General features: G+C 59.5%; 1 protein-coding gene across 1 annotated transcript in view; it reads right to left on the bottom strand.

Annotated features, from left to right (window-relative positions):
* Positions 1-3,212: 3,212 nt before the first annotated feature.
* Positions 3,213-10,302, bottom strand: part of MAPKAPK2 (MAPK activated protein kinase 2) — a 47,481-nt gene continuing 40,391 nt past the window's right edge. The window contains exons 2-10 of the mRNA XM_059875644.1: positions 8,462-8,601; positions 8,209-8,273; positions 7,877-7,956; positions 7,273-7,399; positions 6,590-6,665; positions 6,107-6,231; positions 5,500-5,585; positions 5,319-5,399; positions 3,213-4,813 (exon numbers count right to left, since the gene is read on the bottom strand). Of these exons, the coding sequence (XP_059731627.1) occupies positions 4,670-4,813; positions 5,319-5,399; positions 5,500-5,585; positions 6,107-6,231; positions 6,590-6,665; positions 7,273-7,399; positions 7,877-7,956; positions 8,209-8,273; positions 8,462-8,601 (924 nt within the window). The 3' untranslated portion in view covers positions 3,213-4,669. The remainder of the gene's footprint in view (positions 4,814-5,318; positions 5,400-5,499; positions 5,586-6,106; positions 6,232-6,589; positions 6,666-7,272; positions 7,400-7,876; positions 7,957-8,208; positions 8,274-8,461; positions 8,602-10,302) is intronic.

The following is a 10,302-nucleotide window of genomic DNA, read 5'->3' as shown; positions in this document are numbered from 1 at the left end:
TTACACTTGGTTTTTGCACTAAAGCAGAGTGCAGGTAGAAAGGCCTGGGTGTTCATTTGGTGACTTAGTATGCTGGGTCTGACTGAGTGCAGGGAAAGGAAGACAAATTCACTGAAAAGGCCCCACCGGAGCCTGGGGTCCCTTCCAAAGAACGACTACTCCCCAGCTCGGCCAGTCTCCCTCTTGCGGGGTGGGCACTGCATGTGGGCTTCAAGAGACAGAGCCTGGAAGGGGCTGTATCCACAGGGCTGAGGGCACATGCACGCTCAGTCGCGTCAGACTCTTTGCGACCCTATGGGCTGTAGTCTGCCGGGCTCCTCGGTCTATGGGATTTTCCAGGCAAGAATACAGGTGTGGGTTGCCATTTCTTCCTCCAAGGTATCTTCTTGACCTAGGGATCGAACCTGTGTCTACAGCATTACAAGCGGATTCTTGACCGCTGAGCCACTAAAGGAAGTCTGAGGGTTACAGAGGCCGCCCCCCTAAGCCACCTCCCGCCGCCTGGAGAAGGCCCGGCAGGTTTGCGGGAGACAGCTACTTTCCCCGGCCTCACCAGCTCCACCCTTGTCCCTTGAAGAGCTGTTTCCTTCACACTTTGAGCAGCCTGGGACCTGCTCTGCCCACCAGCTCTACCCACCCGTCACTCACAGACCTCCGCATTTCCTGTCTCCAACCCCCTCAGAGGAAAACCCCACATTTTCTGTTATTGTTTACCAACCCAGAGGCCTCAAGCGGAGCAGGAATGTGGTTTCAGCCTAGACCACAGTCCCAGCTTCAAACCTGGGTTTTCCTGAGCCCTCCCGGGAGGGCAGCCCACCAGAGGGCGGGACACAGATGTGAGCCAAGTCACTCGGCCCGACGTGGCGTCCCAGTCCACCGTCTCACGGCACTCAACACCCCCAAGGCCGAGGACAGCCACCGCCATTCCACAGAAACGGAAATGTGCCCAGTGGAGAGGAAGCCCGCTGTCTCCGTGCCTGACCCCTCTTTTCCCTTCCTTATCTTTGGTGGGTTTTTTTAAGAAGCTCTAAACTTGGAAGCAGGAGATCCAAATCAGATCGACCTCTGCTTAGTCATGAGGCCTTGGGAGAGTCATTTTACTTCTCTGAGGCTGAGTTTTCTTCATTTTACTTCTCTGAGGTCAGCGGGAGGCTAGACCGCCTCCCCCGGAGGCCTTTTATGACGGTGAAGAGACCTGGGGGATTGCCCAGTGCAGCACGGGCCTTCCCGGTGCCCACGAGTGTCTGCAGGCCTTCCCTACCTCTCACACCACTCGAGGGTGTTCGAGGATCACATCCTATCTTGCTTCCTCCAACCCTGCAGCCAGCATCTGCCTTTAGGTACAAAAGTTTCCCCGCCACCCCACCCGGGAGTTTAGCAGAAGGAGGTAAAGCACTTCCCAGAGGCAGAGAATTACAGGCTGATGCCAGCGTGGACCATCAGGGGCTTGGAGAGGGTAGACAGGTGTGGTAAGACCGTTCTCATCAAGCCAGGCCCCTCCTGTCCTTCACCCTAGCCACCCTTCCCGAATGCCAGGTCCAATCTGTGAAACGGGCTGGCCCGGGTGGAGGAGGAAGCAGAACGCGGGGCCAACGTGTGGGGCAGGTGGCATGACACGGGCCTCGGGGACGGGGCAGCGGCCCCTCGACACTCACAGCCAACCCCGGGGCCTGGGAACACACCGCCTCACAGCAAAGGGACTCTGCTGGTGGGACTGAGGTGAAGGGCCACCGCAGTGTCTGCGAAGGCCCCCTCTGACCACACAGGTCCTTCAAAGCAGAGGCTCCTTCCTGGCAAGACCAGAGAGACGTGACCTTGTCGGCCTTGAAGACGGAGGAAGAGAGCCTCAAGCCAAGAAATGGAGGTGTCTCTGGAAGCTGCAAAGGCTTCAGGGAGAAATGCAACCCGGCCAGCCCTGTGTTGATCTCAGACTGGGGGACCATCGGACTCCTGACCTCAGAAGTCTAACAATTAAACGTGTGCTATTTTAAGCCACAGAATGTATTAGAGCAGCAACAGGAAACTAACACAGCCTCCAAAGAGAGCAGAGCACTGGGAAACACCCCCCTGCACCCCAATTCCTGCCCCATCACCCCTTATTCCCTCTTTCCCCGGGTTCTTATCACCTCTGATACCCACCTTAAGCGCAGACATGACTGGACTTCTCTGACAGAAAAACTTCCTGCTGGCTCATTTGAGCAGTGGTTTCTAGAGACATGGGTTGAGCTTCAAGGCAGGAGCCAACCACACTCAGGATTTGTGAGGGGTAGGTTGTGGGGGCCTTGTCTCTGCCACAAGGCTGGGCAGGGGAGACGGGACCCCACTGATGACAGGGTGAGCAGGCCTCTCTCCTCCAGGCAGGAGGAGGTCTTGGGACAAGAACACCCTAGGCCTTGCACCCTGAGTTCTAGTCCAAACACACTAGCAGGGGGACCCCCAGTGCATCCCTTCGCTCTCATCACTTTTCTCACTCATAAAATGGGGATAACCATCCTGGCCTGCCTGTCTCCCTGACAGTTCTGAGGATCATGTGAGAAAACGCAAGTAAACTCATCAACAGCTCCTTTTCCATCTGACTGGGCGGGAGAGCAGTGAGGTCAATAAACCAATTTCTTCCTTAGGCGCTGCCACAAGTCAATTCACCATGCGATCTCAAATATCCCAGGCCTTCGCCTTCACATCTGCAGACTGAATGCTCACAGGAGCGCTGAGGCCTCTTCCAGCTGATGGTTTGTTTTCTGCCTTCTGGCTGGCCGCTGGCACCCCCTACTGGAGCTTGCAGGAACACCTGCTCCTCGACACTCCCCCAGGATTTGGACCAATTCACCACCACCACCTTCTTCACAGTCCCCGTGCCAGCCCTAACCCTAACCCTGACCCTGACCCCGACCCCGACCCCAACCCCCGGCTGAGAGTGTCTGCGTCCGGCCGTGGCTAAACAGGTCTAAGACTGGGCTGGGAAGCGGCTGGGCTCCTGATTCAGTAACTGGCAAAGCGCGCGGGGTCCCCCGCTGCAGGGCCCATGCCCAGGCCAGAGACATCCCCCAGGCCCCCGACAGGGCGGGGGCTGGCTCCCTTGGGCCGGGGGCTCGCCTCTCCCCCAGGATACCCCGACTCTGCCCTCCCCACACACGGAACCCCTCACCACGCGTGGGAAGACAAGAGGTGGGGGGCGTCAAGGGGCTGAACCTCAAGAAGGAAGAGAGAAAGCCTTTCAACTATTAAATCTGTTTAGTAAAGACAATTTTGCTCATACAAAACGACAAGAGTTCACAACAGTCTGAGAGCTGGGCGCCGTCAGAGGCGGGGAGGCGCTGCGGGCATCAGAGCCCTGCCCTCGCACCCCGAGAAGGCCCCGGGCACCCCCAGCCCTGCCTGAGGGAGATGAGAGCTGAAGCATCACCGCCCCCTGCCCCAGGGACCGCGGCGAGGGGCCCTCCCCACAGTGCTCAGGTTAACACGAGGCCTCCCCACCCCACACTGGCCTGGATATGTCGCTGAGTTGTTTGGGGCGGGGGGCGGGGAGCGGCTGGTGGGAGAGGGGCAGAGTCTGGACATCTTTGGTGCAAAGCCTCCCCCACCCACCCGCTAGGCCGCGCCACGGACACTTGCAGAGGCCACAGGGGTGCCGCGCTCGCCCCCAAGGGGCTGCGGACCGACACCCTGGAGCCCGTGAGGCACTCGTAAGGCAGGCTCACCCACGTGGGCTGAGGGCAGGCCTGCTGCAAAACGGCTGCAGACATGAGAGAACAAACACCAGCAGGTTAAGAACGGCAGGAAGGGGGCGCAGAGGCCTGACTCGGCACCTCGGTGCCTGGGCGGAGGCCTAGGACCGGCACGAACGGGGCGGAGGGTTCCAAGCGGAGCTTCCGTCTTCCTGGCGCTGCACCAGTGCTCCGCGCGCCCGCGCCTGTGCCGGGAGCAACCCATACAGGCGGGGTGGGCGGCCTGGCGTGGGGCCAGACAGGCTCCCAGGCACTTGGGCAGGCCCAGCGCGGGCAGGGTGGGCCCGGGGTGGGGTGGGAGTGGGGGAAACAGTTCTGAGCGCGGCAGGGGCCCCTCACGTGCACAGGCACTGAGCCGGGTGTGGGCACACGCACGCACACGCACACACACACTCACTCCTATCCCTCTGGCACACCAGGGACATCCAAGGACTCAGCAGAGCCTCTGGGCCCCAGGCCCCACGGTCTGCAGCTCCTGGCAGGCCTCAGCCAGTGGGGACCTGGGGCCGTAGTGGGGAGGTCAGGCGGCCAGCGGGGCAACACAGGGACGCCCCTCGAGAGGGTTCCACAGACACCCTGGGACACACCCCCAAACCCTTGCAGTCTCCAGACAGGACGAGGCTTGGGGGACATGGGCGGGAGTGAGGGCAAGAACGATAAAAGAAGGTTCGTAAAAATTCTAAGTCAAATTACTGATAAAATTGCCAAATGAGCACAGTGTCGAGGGCACGGTGCTCCCTCTCCCCGGGGCCCCAGCCTCCCGGGCGCCCCCTCTCAGGCAGGTGGCCAGAACCGAAGGCAGAACACAGCCTCTGAAGAGGTCCCAGGCCCACGTGGCGGAAGAGGAGGGGAAGCGGGAGGAGGCGACTCTGGGTCTCTCTGTTTAAAAAATCCAGCCAGGTTGAGAGTTATTGCTTGTCCTCCAGTGGAGCGGCTGGCCCAGCTCAGTGAGCAAGGGCCGCGGCCTCCAGGGCCCGGGCTTTCTTCCGCCTCTTCAGAAGCAGAGGGTTGGACGCGTCTTCAATCTTTTTTATCTTGATCTGCTCGTAGTCGACCCGCATCGTGGCCAAGGCACTGGTCATCTCCTCCTGGGGGTGGTGACCAGGAGAGACGTCAGAGACCACAGATGGAGCGGGCAAGGAAGGGGTGACGTGTAGGAGTGGAGACAGAGGGCAAGCCGGCCAGAGAGCCTACGGCCAGCTCAGCAGAGCCCCGCTAAGGGTCCGGAGACCCCCAGCAAGCCTGGGGGAGCAAAGAGCACCGACTAGGAGCCAGGAGACCTGGTCTCATGTTTGCTCCAGCCAGTCATTAGCTGCGTGACCGTGAACAGGGCACCCACCCAGGCCTCAATTTCCTCATCTGCAAAGTGAGGAGACTTTGCAGAGGACCTCTCAGGCCCTTTCAGAGGCAGAGTGTAACGGCTGGCAGGAAACAGCCACAGCCAACTTTAGACTGACGCAGAAGCCTCTGCCCACAGCCAGGTCGGGGAAGCGGCTCAGAGTCGCTGTGGTACCAGACGACCCAGGGTGAGAGGATGCAGAGCCAGCCGCCTCCCTGAGCACCGCCGAGCCCCCCGGCCAGGCGCCCCCTCACCTTGACGTCCTCCCACCTCTCCTTGTCCTCCTTCAGGACCCGGCTGGTGTGCAGTGGGGTTTGAGGGACCTTCGTCGATTGCTGGGGGCAGAGAAAAGGGTCCGAGTGAAGACCTGGAGCGGGGTGGGGTCCGCAGGGACCGGCCCCGTGGACCCAGGTACCTCCAGCCCACCGGGCTCACCATGATCCAGGGGTGGTTCATGAACTCGGTGATGGTCATCCTCTGGGTGGGCTCGGTCTTCAGCAGGTTCCGGATGAGCATCTTCACTGCGGGAGGAAAGCAGGATGCCCACAGGGGACAGAGACAGCGCAGGGGCCACCCTCCCCTCCCGCTCCTTCCCAGTTTTCAAGGAGAAGCCAGACTTATAGGGGGTGTGGACACAGACCACCCAAGATGCTTGGCCCTGAGGACCATTACAGACAGCTCCACCATCGGACGGCCAGGCACGTCCCAAGCCCTGGCCCTGCTGGGCCCCTCACACAGACCAGGTGTGGGCTGGGTGAAGACCCACAGCCACATCACTGATGGGAGATCACACAGACACACACACACACAGACACACACACACAGACACACACACACACAGACACACACAGACACACACACACACACACACAGACACACACACACACAGACACACACACACACAGACACACACACACACACACAGACACACACACACACACACACACAGACACACACACACACACACACAGACACACACACACACACAGACACACACACACACACACAGACACACACACACACACACACACGGGCTCTTTACCTTCCTCTGATACTTCTGACCATTCTGGGTTGGGGAACTCATACTGGCCCATTCGGATGCGACTCTTCATGCCCGGAGAGATGGCAAGGCCATGGTTGGAATAGAAGGGGGGGTACCCACACAGCCTGAGCCGAGAGGAAGCAGGAAGAGAGGAACAGAGCTTATGTTATTTAGGTCCCGCACCAGGACTTATTGCAAAGTTCACAGAGAAACTGGGACTCACTGATTCAGGTACAAAGTCAGGGACAGGGCCCAGGAATCCAACATACTGAGTATCTAAACCACACATCTTCCTGCCCGTTAGCCAATCCGTAGCATTGAGCTGTCAGAGTCCACTCAACACTCAGAGGGGACACGCAGGACCCCCAGGGCACCCCCATCCAGAAGGGGACGCTAACCGTGGCCTCTTCCTCTCACCCCAGAGGTAGAGGCTTCCATCCACGCCTGCCCAGCCCTCGTCCCCAGGCCCCTCCCCACACTCACAGGATGTACATGATGACACCCAAGGACCACATGTCACAGGACTTGTCGTACTTCTCTGGGCCCAGCACCTCTGGAGCTGTAAACAAAGACGAAGGCAGTGGAACTGGTCCTCAGAACACCAGGAGCCACCCAGGCCCTCTGTGGGTGGTGTGCCCACCCGACCCTTCAGCCCATCACGACGGGACCGCAGCTAGGCCTGCCTGGAAGGGGGACAGTCGTAGCCCAGGCCCAGGGCTGGGTAAAGGAGACCTGAAGACCCTCCTTGCGGGGAGCCCAAGGGCCAGAATCTCAAGATAAAGCAAGTCTTGAACTGCAAGAGCCTTTCAGACTGCCTTTTAGTTTGACAAACCCATTTTGAGAGTTTCCTCTGTGCAGCTGGCTGGGGGTCCTGGACCAGAAGCACATCCCTGACCCCCCTGGGGGTCTGACGGGAACAAGAGCTCTTCTCAGTGAAGTGCACACGTACACAAACTTCCACCCGTGACCTCACGCACCTAACTTCCCATGCCACTTCAGGCCCGCGAGATCTGCTAAGCCTACTTCAGGTCAGGTCACATCAGAACTGGGCTACAAAGGGCCGGCAGACACAATTCTCCTGGGCCCTGGGACCCTGAGACCAGCAAGAGGAGGCTCTGGGAGAAGCTCCGGGCAAAGACAGGCTCCCAGGCTTTCTCCAAACTTACCCACGTAGTATGGCGTGTAACAAGGAGTGGTCAGAGAGTTGTGACTGGTGGTTTCCTTGGCAAAGCCAAAATCAGTGAGTTTGAGAATGGCATTGGGCCTTTTGGAGGTGTATAAAAGGTTCTCGGGCTAGAGAGAGAGAGAACAAGGAGTATCTCTGCTGAACCTGTGAGCGGCCGTCAGAAACCTGCAGGGGAACGATTCCTCCCTTTCTTCCCACCCCCATTCAGCAACTGTCTGTCTGGCCCCTATGATCCGCACACCATCAGGACCCTCAGCCCGACCCCCCAGGGCTCACGGCAGGCGTGGGAGTAAAACACTGATGCAGAGACAGAGTGAGCACCACAGGGACACAGACCAAAGGCGGGGCTGTGGGGGGTGACTGAGGAGCACAGGCTCAGAAGGCTTCCCGGCCAGGAGCAGGATTTGCCCAGAGGGCAGGGCCTGCGGGGCAGAGAGGCGCTCTGCCCACTCTGCCACAGGACCCAGGCCACGGGGACACAGGACGACCCTGGGGACCTTTTCGAGGGCCACCGTGGCCCTGACCCCCACGGCCTCTAGGCCCCCTGCGTTGGGGGCTGGGCGGGCAGTACAAACAGCTGATACCTTGACATCCCGATGGGCGATGTTGATTGAGTGCAAATACTGGATGGCCTCGCCAATGCTCTTCATGATCTCTGAGGCCTCTGCAGAGGAGACGGGAGCAGGGAGACAGAAACCAAGTCACAAGATGTTTCCTTAGGTTTGAAAAGCTGAGGCAAGAGCCCTCCCGGGAAGCCTAAGACCCCCAACGCCCCCACCCACCCCAGAAAGCGAGGGGCAGGAGCGGGCAGAGCCCCAGCTGCAGGTGGGCGGCGGGCCTGAGCACCTCCCGGGAACAGGCCCCTGGAGCCCCGCTGCCCCGCCGCCGGGCTGGGCCCGCGACAGACCCTTTCTACCTCTTTCCGTGAAGGCCTGGTCTCCTCGGTCCTGGATTCGACTGAACAGTTCTCCGCCATCCAAACTGAAACAAAGCCACAGTGAGACCGGGGCCATGACATCACACTAGCGCGCCCGCCACCGCCCCCCAAGAGGAACGAGGCGCTTGCATGCTGAGTTTCAGCGTCCCCAGCCGGCAGTCCTGGGAAGGAAAGGGGCCCGGGCGGGGAGCAGGGTCAGGCTGGGCCGGGACCAGAGGGAAGGGCTGCTCACCACTCCATGACGATCAGCAGGCACTTCCGCCCCGCGTACAGGTTCTCGTAGACGTCCACGATGCGCACGATGTGCGGGCACTGCGAGGCGCGCCAGTGCAGCTCCACCTCGCGGCGGGCCTTGGGGCAGTCCTGCAGCATCTGCAAGCCAGACCTCCTGAGGGAGCGCGGGGGCTGCCCCGCCTGCACCTCCCCTGGCCCGGCCTGTGTGCCCGCCACCAAACACCCCCACATCCGCACCCTGCCCGCCCCACCCATCAGCCCCATCCACCCCCGCCCCGGCCCATCAAGTCCCCTGCCCCAGCCAATCGACGCCCCGCCCCAGTCCATCGACGCCCCACCCCAGCCCATCCACCCCTGACCCCCGACCCCCGGCCCTGGCCCATCTGCCCCGCCCCGGCCCATCCACCCCCCAACCCGGCCCAGCACCCGCCCTCTTGTCACAGCCCCACACCCCCTCCCAAGCCTGACTTGGGGCTCTGCAGCTCTCTTATCTGCTCTAAAAGAAACTTCAGGATGACCCCTTGTGAGGTCTCCACAGCTGACCGGAGACCACCCTTGACCACGCAGGGAAAGATGGTTGGGCCTCTCCCCAGCTAAGGGCATGAAGTCTACTCCAAAAGGCACGCAGGGCTGAGCACTGGGAGGTAGAGAGTACAGGACGCCCGGGTGGGAAGACAGACTGAGGAAAATCCAGACAACCGTGGAAAGGGACCTACAGAAGGGAGCCTCCAGATCTGTTAGGAAAGGAAGCTCTAAGATCCCTAAACCCAGCACACCCAATCCACAGCCATATCCTTTCAACAGCAGACAGCCTCAGGAGCCAGCCAGTGTGATCTAACCCCTGGTTCTTAATAGATCCCCAACCTGGAGCAAGTCACTTAACATGAGCCTTGTTCCCAACCCCTCTTCTTTCAGGGACCAGATGGGCAAGGTGTTAAAGGAGCCTGGCTCCCTTACCTGCGTCAAAGACCAAGACTTGACTAGTCTAAGCCGGTTTCATTAATCCCAAGCGTTTTACTAAGACCCAACACTGGTCAGGTAGCACTCTGCAGGAAATCTGAGGAGCAGCCTCTTGAAAGGAGCAGAGCAGGCAGCATGTCTCCCGCGCGTGGCACCTGGTGCCAGGGCAGTCACTCTGGTACCAGGGGGTACCTTGCAGTGGGGGTGACACAGCAGAGCACTGAGACACCTGCTGGGAAGTGCATGAGTCTTGCTGAGGAAGATCAGATGGCCAGAGAGGAGCCAGACTACACAGGAAGGGGAAAGGCAGACCAGGTACTGACAACAGTAAAGCTAACATTTAGGCTGTGGTCTGTGACATGCTGGGCTTTGCCTAACTGTACAACAGTTGCCCATTTTACAGGCTGAGGAAACTGAGGCTCACAGGAGCAACGTGTCCCAGGCTCATTTCCTGGGGGAAGCCAGGGCTGGAATCCAGGCCATGTAGATTCCGAAGCCTTAACCTTTTCCACGATACCATGCAACTTTTAGAGGAGGAGTGGAAGCCAAGACTTGTTAGTCTTAGATCACCAAAAGCAAACTGGCTTCAGAGACACAACCCCCAACAGGTGCCCAGATAATTCAGTCTCCTAGGGAGCAGTCACCATGGGGTCACACTGCCACCTGGTGGCAGTCTAGGGACACTGCACAGATCCTGAGTTTTCCTCCCTTCAACTTCATTCATTGAAAAAGGTTCTTTTCCCTTCCCACACACTATGAAAAGCAGGAAGAGACTCTGGATAATCTCATTTGCAAGTATTTCAATTCAACAAGCATTTACAGAGCTCCTCCTATGGACCACACATTGTGCGAGACGTCAAAACCAAAACCAAGAGTCCC

The sequence above is a fragment of the Bos taurus genome, chromosome 16, assembly GCF_002263795.3.
Source record: "Bos taurus isolate L1 Dominette 01449 registration number 42190680 breed Hereford chromosome 16, ARS-UCD2.0, whole genome shotgun sequence".
NCBI classification, from domain to species: Eukaryota; Metazoa; Chordata; class Mammalia; order Artiodactyla; family Bovidae; genus Bos; species Bos taurus.
This window is presented reverse-complemented; position numbering and strand designations above follow the sequence as displayed.